This window comes from Achroia grisella, unplaced genomic scaffold (genome assembly GCF_030625045.1).
Source record: "Achroia grisella isolate CSIRO2021 unplaced genomic scaffold, CSIRO_AGI_Agris_v1 utg1304, whole genome shotgun sequence".
Taxonomy (NCBI): Eukaryota; Metazoa; Arthropoda; class Insecta; order Lepidoptera; family Pyralidae; genus Achroia; species Achroia grisella.
In genome coordinates, this window is record NW_026712617.1 from 204688 (window position 1) to 224229 (window position 19542).

The window sequence follows — 19542 nt, forward strand, 5'->3', positions numbered from 1 at the left end:
CTATAGATATTGAGGTGTTTCGTGTGGGTTTAGTTAGCAATGCGTATAGTAGGGGCGGGCGCGGCAAATACGCGCCGTGCCTTTATAAGCTTATTCGACAACAAAATCGACAGCGTTACGCAGCGTATAAAATCCCTTTTTAAGCAATTAATTGTATTCATACAGCAACAAGTCGAAAAAGTGTACCTTCTTCCCAAAATTTTGCGGATAAAAATCTTTACAAATTATTATAAAGATTGAAACTTTATAAAATCAATTACGTAGATAAACAGTTGTCTATCTAAATAATTGTATAATTGTCCTAATATACCTACTCTCCTAAACACTCCTTGTAAACGATATCCATCACGAAACTTTTATTTTGTTCATTAGACTAAATACTTGGTACTAAGACTGGACGATTAGTATAATCTTACCAAATTATAGTTGATATCACATAACTATAACATTATTTTATGTATTATTTTAGAATGACCTCCATCGGGCAATGCAGAAATCTCAATCGGCCCTGTCTCAACAACTGATGATCTTATGCGTTACTCTTCTCTGCCTCGTATTCACAAGGTAAGTCATATAACTATGGTTTACAACAAACATATACCATTCATTTAGTCATATCATTTATTCCTAAATTTTGACTACCCTGAACAAGGAACCTTGACATGTGTAATACATAGGCAATGGAAAAAATATATTATGTATAGTTAAATTGGAATAAAATAAATATTTATTTATCATATACCTATTACAGACTCTTATGGAATTCCCTTTTTTATTCCATGATCTAATGACGAGCCGGCCGTCCGTTTTATTTAAAGCGTATATAATAATAACAATAGTTTGACAGCTAAATACCTACACCCTTAAAATATTTATATAAGAAACTTAATAAATCCATTACCATATTATATGTATCCTTAATGGGAGCAAAAGAATGAGATCATCCCGAGAAAGTTCACTTCACTCAATTTATACAACCTTTTAAGGTTCTTTTTATTCTACACAGTTAACGGGTCTCTCTTATCATGATTGCGTCGTTGTAGGAAAAGAGCTTTTTAAAATAAATATTATAAAATATGTATATTGTAAACGTTTATAGAGTGAGTATTTATTAAAGATACGTGACAGATCATTGAGTGAATTGTTAAGGAAATGCAGGATAAGTGTTATTACGTTATGTTGTTTAAGAGTAAAAGAGGATATACATAATTTTTCACTTCAAACAAACGGTATTACTGTGCTAATCGTTAGATTTAATGAGGACCAGTCGCTCATTCTATTAATTGCTGATTTCTTTTAAATAATTTATTAAATATAATTAAACGAACCCATTCGTCTAATTCCATATTATTTCGTAATTTTAACAATAAAAAGCAGATTTCAGAAAATATATTAAACCCAAATCTTTTTTTCGATTAATTTATAATTCGGTAATGATAACGTCAATTATAGAAATCTTTATTCTTACATATATTTATAATATTTAATGTCGGTAAGTAGTAAATTATATAAAATATATAAGATGTGATTCTCCGCATATGTTTGTAATTCTACTGGTATACTATTTAGTAATTATTTAAATAAATACTTTTTTCATATATCTAATCCATTCCAAATTATTATCTCCACTAAATTCTGAATGATGCCCCTTCAGGATCAACATATGTTCTGAAGGATGGAGTAGGTATCATTATATGCATTAAGTCTATGATTGTAGAGAAGACTCAAAAAACAATTATCTAATAGATTTTATTAGATAACTGTTTTTTGAGTCTTCACTACAATAGTAACGAGAAATAAGATAATATAACGAATCAACTGATACAAATAGAGAGAAAGCCACAAGCAGCTTACTTAAAATGTAACAGTAACGCTGAATGAAGTAAATAATCTAGTAGGTATAATATAAATAGCATGTGTGCAAAACAAACTTTGTTAACAAATAATTTTAATATATGGTGTAATATATGTACATATTAAGGACTAGGCTCTTTACAATCAGCATATAAAAACTTCATATATCAGCATGAAAAGAGACCATCACTAAAATTTATAACTGTTAAATTAGGGTTTTCTTAAATGAATGAGGATTAGCTAAAAATATATACTAGAACTCACTTGTGCAAAATTACGCTGTCCTTTGACACAAATTAAAAAATTATAACCTCTTAATAAATGTAGCCATTACCTGGGACTACAGGGTCCCAATGACAACGAACGCGCCCAATTTTAATATGCGTAATTAAACACAAGAGACCAGTCGTGGCGACATGATTGAATACTTTTATTTAATTAAAGCCAATTTAAAATTAAATAATTTTTCGATAACATTGTATTGCATTGATTTAACGTTGTAAATAACATATAAATTTAAGTACTAATATCGCTATAAAAATAGGGGTTGGTGGTAGAAGGGTGAAAATTTAGGGTTGTATGTATTTTTTAAAACCAATGCATATTAAAATTTAAAAATAACGTCTAAAATTAAAAAAATTTTAGGGTTGGACAACCATTATCACTTAGGGTAAAAAATCGATAGTAGTCGATTCGAATTTCCATATAAAATTTCATAAAAATCGTTCAAGCCGTTTCAGAGGAGTATGGTAACTAACATTTTCTAACAAGAATTTATGTTATTTATTTAATTATAACTATTTATCACTATTTAACACTATATAGTTATAATTTTGAAAAAAGAATAATATAAAAAAATAACGTCGTAATAGCAATACAAGACAAATACAATTTACCTTCTCGTATATCATGTTATATTTTTAAATATCTTAACACAGTTTTTATAATACTTACCTTTAATAGTAGTAATTAGAACTTCAAAAAACCTAATCTGACGTAGACAATTCGTTTAAGTACAATTCTCATCTTCAGACATAGCTCAGTAGGTATATAAAATAATTAAATTAAATTTGTTAAAAAACTCCTCTATCTCAATTTCAGTGTATGCGGTATACAACACTTCCAACGCGCCGGACATCGGCATCTGAACCTCTTCCAAGCGATGTACTTCGTGGTGGTAACCTTTTCAACAGTCGGTTACGGTGACTTCGTGCCTGATATATGGCCATCTCAATTATTTATGGTTATAATGATAGGAGTTGCTCTTGTTGTGTTGCCAACACAGGTATGTCTTATTTATAAGAATAGTATTACCATCACAACTGTTATCCCAAATGAAGTAGTCAGAGGCATTATCAACTGTAAACGTTGTGGTGAACGCAACACTTGACGTGCCCATATTGCGTGAGTATATTTGAATCCAATGTGGCAGCCTACCGCAGTCACTCGGACAAATTTTACCTGTGTTTATATCAACAGAGAGTCAGAAATATAAAAGGACACACAATGTTTGTTGGTATTCATATTCACGACCTATGGACTACAGTGACGTTGTACACTACTAGGCCACGACTCTCATATTTATGATGTAAAGTGGACTCTATTCTCCGTAATTAGCCTCTCATTTGGCCTGTTGTGCGTGTCTCATATATATATATAGCATGTTTTATTTATGTGTGTATTAGTAAAATATTGATCAATTCTCATTACTAAATTCAAGTTCAAAATAGCTTTTTCCGATAGAAAGCTAAACTGCATTTGCTACATCTACTCAACTATGCCTATACATTGCTCTATCTATACCTTCTTATGCATCATATGTGACTGTCATTTGTGAATAGACATGTAACATATTAATTTTCCTGTTCCATTTTACACGCCGATTGAAGATGGCGCACCAAAGCAAACGGTCAAAGGTTAGGATTGAATTTGTTTTATTTTAATACTGATTTATTCGATTACATCATCATTATTTTTTATTTTAGTTCGAGCAATTGGCGTTTACCTGGATGGAACGTCAAAAACTGGGTGGTTCTTACTCTTCTCATCGTGCTCAATCTGAGAAACATGTCGTAGTATGTTCGACCACACTTCATGCCGATACCATCATGGACTTCTTGAATGAGTTTTATGCTCATCCATTGCTGCAAGATTACTACGTTGTGCTGCTATCTCCTATGGAATTGGATACCACCATGAGAATGATCTTACAGGTGAAAAAATGTGAAAACAACATTTGTACCATAAAAGTTAAAAGATAAAGACCTTTTTGTTCTGATCAATATTATTTATTTAATTTCAGGTCCCAATATGGGCCCAAAGAGTCATTTACATTCAAGGATCTTGCCTGAAGGACACTGACCTCATCAGAGCCCGCATGAACGAAGCCGAAGCTTGTTTCATACTAGCTGCTCGAAACTATGCTGACAAAACAGCTGCTGATGAACATACAATTTTACGGTACCTACCGTACATTCAAATTGTCTTATCTTTCATAGAAGTTGTTACGTACAGAAGCCCTACTTTTTTTTATAGCACGCAGATGGCAAACAAGCATACGGCCCATTTAATGAAAATCGACTTTTCCTTATCTCATGGAAATACTGATAGAAAGAAATGGACATATATACTTTCGTGTACTATAAAGTTTGTGTCTCGTTTCTACGACGTAGGCAAATATAATACGTCCCATCTGATGTCAAACGATTACCGTAGCTTATGGACGCCTGAAACACCAGAGGTGTCACGTGCTTGTTGCCTACCCTTAAGAAACCTTAATATACCCTACTTGTAATTGATACTGTTATAAATCTTTTTCGAAATATTAATTACATTTTCGCGGAAATGTACGCCTTATCCACTATTTCTAAGCAAAAAAATATAAATATGTGATATCTATTATTATAATAATAATAGCAAGACATAAGTAGAATACTAATTGCTTATATAAGTAGTAAGTAACTAGATAAGTAATATTTTAATGGTATTTTCTTTATTTCACTTAATCCAATAACAATTGTATTTCTAGATCTTGGGCTGTCAAAGATTTTGCTCCGGGTGTGCCGCAATATGTGCAAATATTTAGACCAGAAAACAAATTACATGTGAAATTCGCTGAATTTGTGGTATGCGAGGATGAGTTCAAATACGCTCTGCTCGCTAACAATTGCACATGCCCAGGCGCTTCGACCCTCGTGACTCTGTTACTCCACACCAGTCGAGGACAGTAAGTGTTAATGATAATATAAGTATAACTTTGACATGTACAAATATTTAATCCACATTGTTTTTTAGGGAGGGTCAACAATCACAGGAAGAATGGCATCGTCTTTACGGAAGATGCTCAGGAAACGAAATTTACCATATCGTTTTAGGAGACAGTCGTTTCTTCGGAGAATATGAAGGCAAAAGTTTTACTTATGCCAGTTTCCACTCTCACAGGAAGTCAGTAGCAAATCTTTAATTTAACTATAATATATATGTAATATCTATTTTTTTAATAATCCGTATATAATAAACATTTTTCATGAAGGTATGGTGTTGCTTTGGTTGGAGTTCGACCTGCTGAACTACCAGAATTTTATGAAGAAACGATCCTCCTTAATCCTGGGCCCCGTCATATAATGAAAAGTAGCGATACATGTTACTATATGAGTATTACTAAAGAAGAAAACTCCGCATTTGTTGTGTCCGATAAACAAACGGAAAATAAACCGACAATACCCAAAGATCAAACAGCATGTAGCCTGCTTTCGTCAGAGAAGAAAACTGGTGACGCAGAAGATGGTACAGGGGAGCAGAAAAAAACAGACGGTAGTAACGTCGCTCAATACGACCTCCCACAAGTGATTCTCGAAGCTCCCGCAAGTTCCACACCAAACGCATCGCCATCACGCATCAACCAAGCTAATATTGCATCATTCGCTAATATTACTGTCGCTAGCTGTGAGTGTCACAGTTGGATAAACGCCCAAGGTAGATCGAATACACAAACACAATTAACAGTGTATTCAATCTACTTTCACTTTGTACGATAAGTTGCAAATTTAATATATTTCAAAATGTTTATTTCACCATCACAACTCAACTAAAAGAATCCATTAACAACTTCTTTATAACTTTTAAAAAGTTGTTAATGCCAACTACAACGAAGTATATTTAAAATTCTGGTTTTGTTATTTCTTAGACAAATTTCTTTATAAAGAGCATTTCTTTGTAGTTGTAATTTTAAACAATACGTAACTATGAAATTAATGCATTGGAAATATTAAACTAACAGATAGCTGTCTGCAAAGTATTTTGTATGGTGAGTGTACTTCGGAAGATTAGTTTGGAAATTATTACTATAATCCACATAAAAGATTGAACTTCAATTCTATTTTTGCATGTTATTCTGTGTGTGATATTCATACATTTAGATGAAATTAGACGGGTGGTATACGACTTTGACATTTACATCACGAAATCAATCAACCGGTGCATTGTTTAACACGCTATATATATTGCAATGTCATAAAAATCTAGCATTACACAATTTTTAAAACTTTCAATGTCAAACTATGCGCCTGGTGCATTTAATCAGTCGTTTCATCAATGTCGTTGTACGTGTGCGTGTGCGTGTGTGAGTTTGATTTTTTAAATGTTATGCAATAGTCTTAAAATACAATATAACTTCATTTATTGTCACCAATGTCACGACATGACTTCATACATAAATCAATTTATTTACATATACGTAGAAAATTTAAAAGTATTTATAGAAAAAAAAAATGAAGTGCTGAATACCGTAGATATAAAGTAGCAACATGATAATGCACAATGTTGTAAAAGCAGAATAAAATAATCAAAAATTTAAAATATTTTGATTATAATAAATCGAATTTATTACAAAATATAATGTTAATGTAAAATTTATACAGCTAAATACGGCGAAGGAACGTCTACATCCGATTCTAGGACCTGCCTAAAAGATTCCCCTGGAACTGACAGCGCTACAGATAGCCATTTGCTATTGCCGAAACAGGACAATACTAATTTCCTGAGTCCGGACTCTTTGAGTTATCGTAGAGGTAAATTATAAAATGGTTACAAATAATGGCTTAAAAATCCTTATTGCAAGTATCTCTTGAAGCACATTAGGAAACTCCTGTTCACAGGAAGCAGAAGACCATCAATTCTGCCAGTACCTGACATGGTTACAAGCAGTCTTAACATTGCTTCTGATAATCAGGATGAAGAAGTCGAAATTGATGAAAGTGAAGATGAATTGGAGGATGACGTACCATGGAGGTCACCCTCAGAAAAAATAGCGTAAGCACATCATCAGCATTAGCTTCAATTGCATCTCACGTGCATGCAAATATTATTTCTTTATATTGTCATTCAGTATTATAAATTTTTTTATATTGAATAGATGTATTTTTTTCTATATTTTCATCTATATTTTATATAGTCTTAGTCTGAGTACAACTATGAACGATTTATTTATAACCTTTCACTTTCGCTGATACTTTTTCGATGTTAGCATTTTATACACGAATGTATTTTTATTTCATATCGTTAAGGCTTCTTTCCAAATTAGGAATCATTGCAAGTCTTTAACGATATTCCGTTTTTATTTCTTGTTGTTTTAGCCTGTACATTGTCTCCCATAGATAGATGACCGGGATCACGTAAGCTGCATGTCAACCGCACAATACCTTCGTCATTGTTACATGTAAGTGTTTTGCTTAGCTTTTAATTTCTGCATTGCTTTATTCATGGAATACATGCTTATCAATCATAACTGAAATATATTTAAGTAGGTAATACAGATAAATAGTGGACAACCACGGTGAATTTTATCAATATTACAATTAAATAAATTTATTTTATTATATTTCAGTCTTAGACTTCATTAAAGGTATATACTAGTTAATGGACGCGAAATTATAGGAATTAACAAAAGAATTAAAAATCAAAAAATGGCGGATCGAGTAATTTTAAGTTTTTTGGTTTACTTTCTGTATTACCTATATCTTTCTATTTCTTAACCGCTTCATATGATTTCAATTCTGAAAAATATATGAGACGAAACACATTAGAAACGATATTTACGTTACTATCGTTTTTGAGTTTACCATGTTCTAAAAAATATAGAATGGGGTCAGATTATGGAAAACCACAATAATCTCAACTATAATTTTTGAGATACAGACTCCCCTTTCTTTATGTGTTCTAATATGTTTCGACTACGTACCTACGCAAATAAAATACACCACTATATTTATTTAATATAAATAGTCAATGTATCGTAAATATGCACAAAATTCAGCTTCCCCAACCTATTCCGAATTAGCGAACACTACCATTTAAATACAGATACTCTCTATAAATATCCCTTAAACAATTGTGTACATGTATCTGTATAAAACCCTGAGCGTAAATCCCAACCGCACGGCCCGTAACCCTGCCTTCAGTGATGACGTCACGACCAGCAGCTTCTCTTCGCTGGCAGGCAGTGACGTCGCGCACAGTGCTTGGCGAAATGACTTTACCAGGTGAGCTTTAATTACAGGTAGACATATTTTGCCGATGTCAAAAGAAATGTTTAAGAGTTGCACTATCATTACAAAACTTAAGACAATGTCCTGAAACCATAAAAAACGTATTTCATTTATCTGAACATCGACACAAGTGTGTCACCTCCATAAGAGAATAAGTATACTTAATTAATCCGTTTATAAAAACAATATTAAAGTTTTTGTCGCACTTTTTAGGTATGTGATATCAAAAATGTGCCAACAAATATCGATACATCTTAAAAAATACATTAGAAACATACGACAGCAAGTTAAGTTTATTAAAATTATTGATATAAAACACGCGTTATCACAATTACAATACACTACATGTGTGGCAGATGTCTCGAATTTTTAAAGTACATATTTGTGCCTTTTTCGCTGTTGATCAGTACTCTAAAATTTCTCGATATCAGCCGACATAATAGTTTTAGTGAATATATAAAAGTATAATTTGAAAGGAACACTGTTTTAAGATAATCAGACTGATGTTTAAAGAAGCAGATCAGTGTTGCAAATTTGAATTAAGGTAATGTAAACTATCGTATATTTAGTTGTGCAATATTACTTCAGTTCTTTATCATACTGCGTGATTAACTAGGTTTGTCTCTTGCACATGCCCCTGATGGTCGTCGAGCATGTCAACTTCCTTAATTTGATGTTGAATGTTAGAATATTAACAGCACCGACTATAGATTTTATCACAACTTCTAATGTGTTCATTTACTTACCTCCAGAAGATACCCTATATTATATGTATACCCAAAGGCAACGATATTTTATTAGATCTTTCCTATTTTTAAATAATAGTAGTTATTAATTCTCATATATAAAATATAACCAGCTTCTGGTCATAAATTATTCTACTTTTAATAAAACAGTACTAAGCTTTCTTTCGTTTTACAGCATAGCTTGTTTTATTTTTATGACCATAAAAAATGAAGAGTTTTACAGGATCGTCAAGGGATTTCCGCCGGTGTCACCATTTATTGGAGTTAGTCCAACATTGTGCTACTTATTAAAAGAGAAGAAGCCGCTGTGCTGTTTACAACTGGCTCAAGTGTGTGAACATTGTTCATACAGAAACGCCAAAGAGTACCAATGGCAAAACAAGACCATTATCCTTGCTGCTGACTATGCCTCAAACGGAATTTACAATTTCATAATTCCATTGAGAGCACATTTTAGATCAAAGACTTCACTGAATCCTATTATTTTGCTGCTGGAGCGCAGACCTGATATCGCATTTTTGGATGCAATATCATACTTTCCATTGGTTTATTGGATGCAGGGCACCATCGACTGGTAATTATGAAGCTACTTAAGTAACTACGTATTTTAATTGATTTATTCTTACTAACTTTATTTTATTACAGCTTAGATGATCTTCTGCGAGCAGGAATAACATTAGCCGAAAATGTGGTAGTGGTCAACAAAGAACTATCAAATTCAGCTGAGGAAGACAGTCTGGCCGATTGTAACACTATAGTGGCCGTACAAACGATGTTCAAGTAAAATATTTTTATATTTTTAATAAAATATTTATAGTTAATATTTAAAATTATAGAATGTCTTTGCGAAATATTCATCGAGCTAAATTGGCGACTGTCTCATATTAATTTAATTAAATTAATTTGCAATTGCGAATGGCGTTCGCTTAAAAAATATTTCTTGGTTATAAATGTCAATCGTTTCCTTTGCAGGTTCTTCCCATCGATTAAATCGATTACGGAACTGTCCCAGTCATCTAATATGCGATTCATGCAGTTTCGGGCTCACGACAAATACGCATTACATCTCTCCAAAATGGAAAAGGTTCTCAGAGTTATGAAATATATATGCATAATAAGAACGATTAGAACAAAATAATTGACGTTCTGCCTTTATTATTTTTACAGCGTGAGAAGGAACGTGGTTCTCACATCTCTTACATGTTCCGACTGCCGTTTGCAGCGGGGTCTGTGTTCTCCGCTTCTATGTTGGATACTCTGCTATATCAAGCATTTGTGAAGGATTATGTGATCACATTTGTTCGTCTTTTATTGGGAATCGACCAAGCTCCAGGATCAGGATTTCTCACTTCGGTAAGTGCATTTAATTTGTTTCTTCATACATTAGTAACATTATATGTAACTTAGCTGATAATATTTGCGAATTTTAGTATATTTATAATATCTTTGTAACATATTTTAATTTCCATTCCAGTAATAAAAATTAACTTATTTGCGAATGTTAGTTATTGTCAATAACGTATTGCAATTGTGAAGCACGCGTACTTTAGGTTTTATTTTTGCAACTAATATATGTTTGGCCTTAAAACAGATGAAAATTACGAAGGAAGACATGTGGATTCGTACATACGGTCGGCTTTATCAGAAATTGTGTTCAACAACTTGCGAAATCCCAATAGGGATCTATCGCACACAGGACACAACATTAGCCGACGCGTCTCACCACGTGAGTATGTCGCCACGGACTCCATCCAAATGGTTTTGGTCACGCCTCGCGAGAATGCGACCATCGCGTGCATCGGTGAGTCGAGTAACTCCACTGTACTCTACGATATTTCTTTCCTTAAATACAGTCCTTTACGCGTACCTTAAAGCGGTATTGAACGATCTACACACCACTTATGTAAACTATTAAATTTACAAATTACATACTGCGAATTTAATGTCGTACTATGAAGGAGTCCGAATCTCTGGACTGTATTTCGGGGTTAATATTTTATTTTTTCTCTTTATCCCGCGTCAGCGTTACACTTTTTCCATTATTATGAACTGTTTACATTATATACATTTTGAGCCTCACACTTGTGGCGTGTCTGTAATTAGTTAAAGCATTTATATGACTTTCTATTTTTTCACGCGATACTTGGTTTTGTCTTATAAAATACACGTGCTTTAATATTATCATTTACCGCATACTGCTATAACCAAAAAGGTTAATCTAAATCTTGCTTTGGCGTGGACACATTTGAATCCAAAGATTAAAATTGAATAATATTAATTGTCAACGGCTAGCAAAAGTCAAGGTAATAAACTATGGGAACCATCGATAAGTTTATCCGTAACTCGATGATCGCAATCCCGCCTCCATGTTATCTATGTAGTGTGTGTTTTGCATGTTCTGTCTTAGAGAAGCCTGAAACCGTACAATATTGCTACATACTAACTAAATAACTAATAATTAATAAGAATTAATTTAAAAGTCATTAAAACAAGTTTAAAAGAATATAGAGCCATTGCAGTTTTCTATGTATAGAACTGGATTGGTATCTATTACACTGTACTCGTAATCTTAAAAATGACAAACGCAATATTATAAGTATTAAATACATTAGACTGTCGCAACTGCTTCTGCTTATTGCATGCTTATTAAATTAAATAGTGATAGTACACTAGAATTCATTATTCATAACAAACAACTTAATTATACACAATCTCCTTTTGCTGATTCTGGAGAAATTTAAGAAATGAAAACAGTTTACGTTAATTTGATTTCAAACAAAATTTATGAAAGTAAAATTCAGGCCAGTCTATGGTATATTATTTTGAGCTATCGTCAGTGTTTTATGTTGCTAAGTGTTAATCGGAAATACGAGAAAAACACTGAGACAAAAGTTGCAGCAGGACGAGGGAGAACGCAGAGGTTTCCCGGCGTGCGGCCGCCGCAGCCGGGAGGCCACTAGCTGCCTCGGCGGTTGCTACGGGGATCGCACGCCGGTGGTAAGGTCACACTATCAAACTGTATCGCAATCCATCGTTCAATCTATTAAGCATTTCAATCCTGCATAGCATGCAGCGAGCTCAATAGAGTCAACGATAGATTCATACTCGTGATTCAACTCCTAATACTCTGAGAACTTTTACTAATTACTTACCAATACCATCGTGGATACCAATACTTTATTCAGTGATGATTCTAATTGGACATAATATGTATTAATTTACTCTTCCCAAACGTAGGGCAATAATTTATTTTTGTCATTATTAATAGTAAACTAAAAAGTAGCTGTAAAATTACTTTTGTTACTGTGTTATGTTTCTATTAACAAAATACAGAAAAATGTGTTAAGTATGGATTTACAAAATAATTCATATGAAAAGATAAAACTACAATAACCAATTGCACTTTGCCTTATTTATTTCTTGTATTCCTTTCTTTGTGAATATGTGATAGAATCTACATTGGCTGCTCGTGTGTTTTGTCATTTTCTTTCAAATCCACAAGTTCTATTTTTTGTTCCGAGAAAGGTCGATGACGACCAGTGGCTCGAAAGAATCTTACGAAACAATCCAGTATCTAATATAGATTGACTATGAGATTTACTGAACTGTTTATAAAAGGGAGAATTAAGATGTTATTTTCCAGTTTCTTTAACTCTATACTCCACATAGCGTATGTAGGTCCACAATTTTATCTGAACATTAAGAAATATTACCCGATATACTATAATATTAATTAATATAAAGTATTTTATATTAGTAAAGATGTATGACATCATATTTTACATACAATAAAATTATAGGTCAGCTATGTATATTAACCAAGGCATGCAATAACGAATCTTAAAATACAGTAAAAAAAACGTTCTACTCATTTCAAACAAACCACAAAAGAACTAACCTAAAGTACTTTCGACATAAAAACTATTTCCGTACCATTATCGATCTCAGATGAGACGATATAATCGTCTTTTCTAGTTCATTTTAGAATATTTTTTTTTAATTTATCGCCAAGTAGGTACACATAATACAGCTACCTTAACACAATTTGTAACTATAGACCGTAGTATTAGTAGTACTGTAAATAATATATAATACATTACCTACACTAATACCCTTGAAAACCGTAGACAAAATCCTACATTGATATATGTATTTATTATTTAGAGAATATTTAAACTGCTATTATTAGTTCACATTATCTCACTTAAGTTCACTCATAAATCATGCAAGCTGAAACTTAAGCAATCCGTGCATGTCCTTAAGTTTGTATAGAGGTTACGGCAATAATATGTAATATTTAACTTATAAAACAATGTGTAACAATAAATATTACATGTTGTTGTCGATGGCTACACGACCTATAATCTTAATCGAATAATTTGAATTGGCAATGCGTTCACAGTATTCTACAAGTCTGGCAGATGAGGCACGAGATAATCATGCACAACAAATTGAACGAGCTGAAATAGCTAATCTGGTACGTTCAAGAATGGAATCACTGAATCTTACTGGCATAGATTATGATGACGTCAGCGAGAAACGCAATAGCCTGTCGTACGTTATTATCAACCCCAGTTGCGACCTAAACTTGCAAGAAGGCGACATCATGTATGTATCAATACATAAGATTGCAAATCGAATACTTCAAGTATTATTAAATAAAAATGTTAATATGGATTAATAATTTGGTTTCACAGTTACCTGGTTCGCCCATCGCCATTTTCAGCACAAAAAACGTTTGAGCGTCACAACAGCCGCCGCAAGTCGAACATCAGCTTCTGTTCACAAAGCCTTGCACAGTCGCAAGGTGCTTCCAGCAGACGGGGCTCCGGTTTCAGCCAAGGTCGTGCTCCTCCACTGTCTACTACCAAAGCCAACTCGCTGTCTTTACCTGACAGTCCAACTATTGTAACCGATTTTCGTGGACGCTCGAACTCGCTTCGCGTTGCTGATGATATATTGCTGCGACGATCCAATTCTTTGCGACAAGGGATTAGTGGTGTCGGCTCTCAACGTCGTAAGAGCAGCCTCGAGGAAATTGGAATTTCTCATTTCAATTCTCTATTACAACATCAACAACAACAGCAACAGCAAAATGCAAACGCCATAAAATTTGCGCTTAATGGCAGTATTGGATTGGAAGTGACACCGCCGGAGGAAAATCCTTCGGATCGCCTACCAGGGCCGAGTATGCCGCTCAGTGGGTACCAGGAGGTGGCTGCTGCCCTTCCGTCTACTTCGATGGGCCCAACTTTGCCTCCGGCACAGGCTGCAGATCCGCAACATCTGCAGGGAACTATAGTATGATACCATCTTATGTGGGGACGACGACTTAGTTCCGTAGTTAGGAACAGGTGGACGTAGAAAGCATGAAATATTCTAATATATTATTCAATTTTGAAATATTTACTTCTGTAATAATTTCGGATAAATGTATTAATTGTCCACTATTAGACGGAACTATTTTCAATCTTGTAGCGTCTCTACTTCGCACGTAGTATCTAATACTTGTAAATTTCCAAAAACCAGTAATATATCTAGGATGGAGGTAAAAGAGCTGTGTAATGTAAGAGGGATCAACTAGTTACTATGTAAAAGGGGATTTATCAGCTTAATGCTGTATGTATATACTGGAGCTTTACTGCGATGTGCTACATCAAATTTGTATATAAAATCTATCTCTTAAAGATATACAAATTGTTATTTGTAAATATCTTACTTACTTAAGACAATGTTATACTAAAAATTGTTAGATACCTACCTAAATACTTTTCTAGATCTATTGACCAACTCAATATTATTGTGTCACTTCAATTTCAACATAGATTCAGTAATTTTATCTACATGTATGTTAGATTCGATGGAAATGTCAAATTTTAATTCACATAGTGTCAAAGCAGTTAATCAAATAAATTCATGTAATGGCATCATTAGTTTTATTAACGACATTATTACCATATTATAACCACTCGATATATGCTGAATGGGGTCACTAAATGATCTTAGGAACATTATAATTTGCTCGCTAAATATAATTGTAAATGCAAAATATTTATAATACTGTGGATTGTTACCTATAAATATGATTACCATCAAAACGAAACTAAGCTTACAAAGCAAGACTGTAGACATTAGAGATATGGGAGGCCAGAAATTTCATGCAAATACTTTTGTACAAAAGAGTTGTTACGCTCTGATAAATTATTGTATATGGCAATCGCAAAAACAAAACCAATCTCCTAAAATTACTGTATGCATTACCATATAAAATTGAAAAACACGCATTCTTAGTTCTTGACAAAATAGATAAAGGCGGTATAGACGGTGTAGACGAGCCACATGTTGCCATAATTATCATTATTTCCATACACGACTATTACTGTTCATTTCAATTGAAAAAAAAATATAGTGTATATAGATTTTTTACTGATTGTAAGTGGTAATTGTCGCCTTATATAAAAATAGAACATGGTATTATTATGTGATGCCTGTGATACCTTTCACTCATACATTGCCATTCAAGAGGATTAAGATTAATTTCTCTGCCTTATCCTCACCCTTTAATCGAAATATTATGCGAAAATGACGTGCTTGGTGGCTGAAATAGAAGAGACTGGCGTATACCCACATACAGATGCGCTCTATGTCTGTATCAATATGAAATGTACGTGATTACCTGGTAAAAAAATTCAAAACTTAACAACCTACATAATTAGTGACCACAAGAGTAATATTGTAAATGTAGGAATAATCAATATATATATTAAAGTGAAAGAGGATGCTAGTCCAATTAATAATACATAGACTATTCCACTTATTTTGCTTAGAATATATTTTTTTATTACTAGTCGTTGAACTGCCACTTTAAAAATGTACTCTGCTAACCATATAGCATATCCAATATCAAATTAAAAGGTAATACGCCTTCGACATGCATATTAGCAAAGTAGTCAAGTTTATCTTAGTTAATCATGTATTTCTTTCGTTTTGTTGCGACAATGATAGGATTTTGTGTTATGAAGGTAAGCTTTGAGATTTGAGAAGTCATTACTTGAAAACATTTATATAAATTATAACATTATTTTAAAGCGTAATCAAGAATTAAAATATACGAGACAACTATATAGCAAAAAAATGACATATATGCTAATAGACACTCCAATAAATGACACAAATCGAAATATTACTTTGTAGAAAGTTGTCTGATTAGAACAGCAGATTTTAAGTTATATTTCGGATATATGGCAATGAAATTACAGTCTGCGGAGCCAGAAAATCTTAGTCTCCAGAACGACAGCTCATGAAGGTACCATAGGCGTTACGTATTGATGCGCTTGATTATCAGCTTGTTTGTCAATTCACTGATATACCAAGAAATTATCGTTGTAATAATGACTGGTCCACGTTGGTGGGTCGCTATAATGACATATAAATTATTAATTATTAATAATTTTTAGTGATATATTTTCCAGCATTCAAAATATTGCTGAAACATCGATTTTTTTATTTTCAGTCGTCTATTCTACTATTAACTGACCTTGGTGTCACATGCAATGTAAGACTAGAATAAATAAAATAATTACTCAATCATACCTACGTATTATATTTTACCAATTCAAGTTTTTATAGTAAAGTCAATTAGTTTTTTTTCAGTCCCCGAACAGTTTGCCCTTTGAAGAGTGAGACATAAGCAAATTCAGTTTACTGGCAATATACCATCAGGAAATGGTATCTTTTAAAAAATAAGCATTAATGATCCGGAAGTTATTAAATTATAAAATAAAAAAGAAAAAGGAATTTTTAAATCAGAAATTTTACTATATGAAGCTATACTAAAATTATTAATTATATAACTAGAATAATCTTTAATAGTCAGTTTTACATTGTCATAATCTATACCTACTTTATATTATACTATTTTTCAGGAAGATTCGAGAAATTGTACGGCAAAGGTTAATATTATAATTATAATTATATAGAGCAGCTGAGATGTAAATTATGCAATCTATTGAACTTTATAAATAAATTATCTGTTACAAGTACATAGATTAAGTATATTATCCAACATAAGTATTATATCAATAACATATTCTTTCAGTGTAAAGGGGATGACTGTCTTGCAAATGTAAGATAATTAATTATTTGTACCCAATGAATCCATTTATATTGACTATGGAGAAATTATCAATAAGTGCAGCATAATTTTAGATTTTTAATAGACTAAACCATGAAATCTTGAAGATTATGATCAAAAAACTGAAGTAAGATTAAATTACCTACAAATTATAAAAAACAAGTAGTTGTAGAACATACTGGTTGACATAGCAAAACAAAAATAAACTAATCCTATCATTTGAGTATATCTACTGAATATAGTTAATTCCAAACATTTTAAACGCCTGATCTTAGGCATAGGATACAAGAAATATATCATCACCACTTCTTACTAATGCCACAGATAATATAATATTACATACTAATACTAATGATTTGGACAAATGCATTTGATATATTATTACTTATATTTCAGTGCACAGGCACAATGTCATCGGCATTAGTAAGTTAAACTTGTACATAATCTATATGTATGTCTAAATCGACACTCCATACAGTTTTTAGAAACAAAAACCTTGAAATAACATGGTTCTAATCGAATGTCAGCCATTTACAACGTAAATTAAAAGGTATACTCAAAGGAGATCCTATGAAGGAAATTCATTTATAACTGATCGTCAGTGAACATCCTGTCACGGCATTTCAGGAAGTACCTTAAAAGCGAACTTCCGCCTCCTACTCTCTTTGCTCCAGCAAAGCAAACTATAATATTTTGTATTTACTTATAAAGAGGGAACGAAGTAAAAATAAATATGTATACAGACAAGAAAAATACAAAGACCGATTTAGCTGTTCTGTTAATCGTAATCTATAAAACAATGTCTTTTTTTAATACGAGCCGTAGAAATATAAACTGCCTTAATTAGTGCAGCGACTACATTAGACTGACATTTCAAAAGTGGGCACTGCCCATCAAAAAAGATATATGGGCAGTACCCAATATATTTTTTATTTCTTTCCATCAATATTATCGATATTGCTATTTTACAGCAGTTTATTAGCAGATATTATAGTATATATAATTTTTAACATTCTAGGCGCTTGGATTCAATTCTAAAGCAATGGTAAGTACTTATTTGTCGAATTATAATAAGAAGACGTTTTATTTATTAATATTACGTTATATTATTATTATTAATAAAATACTTACCTTTTATTAAAAATTGACTACATTGTTTTGATTTGATAATAAAATATCTTTACGAAAAAAATATATTACGACAGTATAAAAGGATCTAGAGTTGGTGCGGCTCATGATGATGGTAAATTAAAGGCGTAGTAGAAGATTTACAAGAATATAATATAGTAGGTTAAACAAAGAAAACGTCATTTGTACATATAATATTCTTATTTATCAAATATAATTTATACTGTATACATAAATTATTTGTGACTTATGTTGATACAAATAAATATATTTCAGGTATTTGGGGACTTATCTATAGGAGAGGTATATTCATTATTTGTATATAAAATATTAATAGAGATAAAAGTAAATATAAGATCATAAAAGAATGTCTAATCATACATGACCTTTAAATCCTTACATTATTTCAAAAATATGATTCCGGTCATATAAGCAAAATATTACGTTAATAATTACAGAACTAACAAACTTGTTAGCACCTATACATACCCGGTTCGGGCCCCTATTAAAGTATTATCTTATATATAAATTTCTCGTGTCACAGTTTTCGTTCCCATACTCCTCCGATGCTCATGAAATTTTATAAGCGTATTGAGTAGGTCTGAGAATCGTCCAACATCTATTTTTCATTCCCCTAAATGTTAGGGGTAGTCCACCCCTCATTTTTTTTTTATTTTAAGGCAAAACAACCTTTGCCGAGACAGCTAGTAGTAGATAATATTAGAATCAGTACTTAATAATCAAATTTCTTAATGGCATCTGATGCGTATCTAAAAACATAAAATACTAGATCACCTTGATACTACCTATATGCAATAATAAATTCTATGATTTTAACATTATGATATTCCTATGTACATAGTACGTAATGAAATTCATAGGTAGTTATTTTCCAGTGCTATGGACCATTTTGTAAGGGAATTGTAAGTTACATTATTATCGATATGCAGTAGCTAAATGTTATGTGTTTTATCTTTATGTTTACTTTGGATTCCTTTATTTTTATATAGTGTGATGGTGTCATGAACATTTGCATGTCTAAGGTGAGCAATAAATATATACGTAAAACAAAGAAATAAACTACTCACCTCGTGCCTGGAATATAATAAAATATACAGTGATATAATAATATATC

General features: G+C 32.3%; 1 protein-coding gene across 7 annotated transcripts in view; it reads left to right on the top strand.

Moving 5' to 3' along the window:
* The window catches only part of LOC131855097 (potassium channel subfamily T member 2), a 77692-nt gene extending 62629 nt beyond the window's left edge, over nt 1-15063 (top strand). For 2 of the 7 annotated variants that reach the window (XM_059206310.1, XM_059206316.1), the window contains 17 exons: nt 470-564; nt 2956-3139; nt 3840-4067; nt 4157-4314; nt 4883-5080; nt 5149-5298; nt 5387-5799; nt 6774-6923; nt 7011-7164; nt 9369-9719; nt 9791-9925; nt 10118-10229; nt 10313-10498; nt 10737-10946; nt 12044-12142; nt 13548-13753; nt 13843-15063. In XM_059206310.1, coding sequence (XP_059062293.1) covers nt 470-564; nt 2956-3139; nt 3840-4067; nt 4157-4314; nt 4883-5080; nt 5149-5298; nt 5387-5799; nt 6774-6923; nt 7011-7164; nt 9369-9719; nt 9791-9925; nt 10118-10229; nt 10313-10498; nt 10737-10946; nt 12044-12142; nt 13548-13753; nt 13843-14452 — 3639 coding nt within the window. In that variant the 3' untranslated portion in view covers nt 14453-15063. The remainder of the gene's footprint in view (nt 1-469; nt 565-2955; nt 3140-3839; nt 4068-4156; nt 4315-4882; nt 5081-5148; nt 5299-5386; nt 5800-6773; nt 6924-7010; nt 7165-9368; nt 9720-9790; nt 9926-10117; nt 10230-10312; nt 10499-10736; nt 10947-12043; nt 12143-13547; nt 13754-13842) is intronic. The other 5 variants (XM_059206311.1, XM_059206312.1, XM_059206314.1 and 2 more) reach the window with 5 other exon arrangements.
* The last annotated feature ends 4479 nt before the right edge of the window (nt 15064-19542 follow it).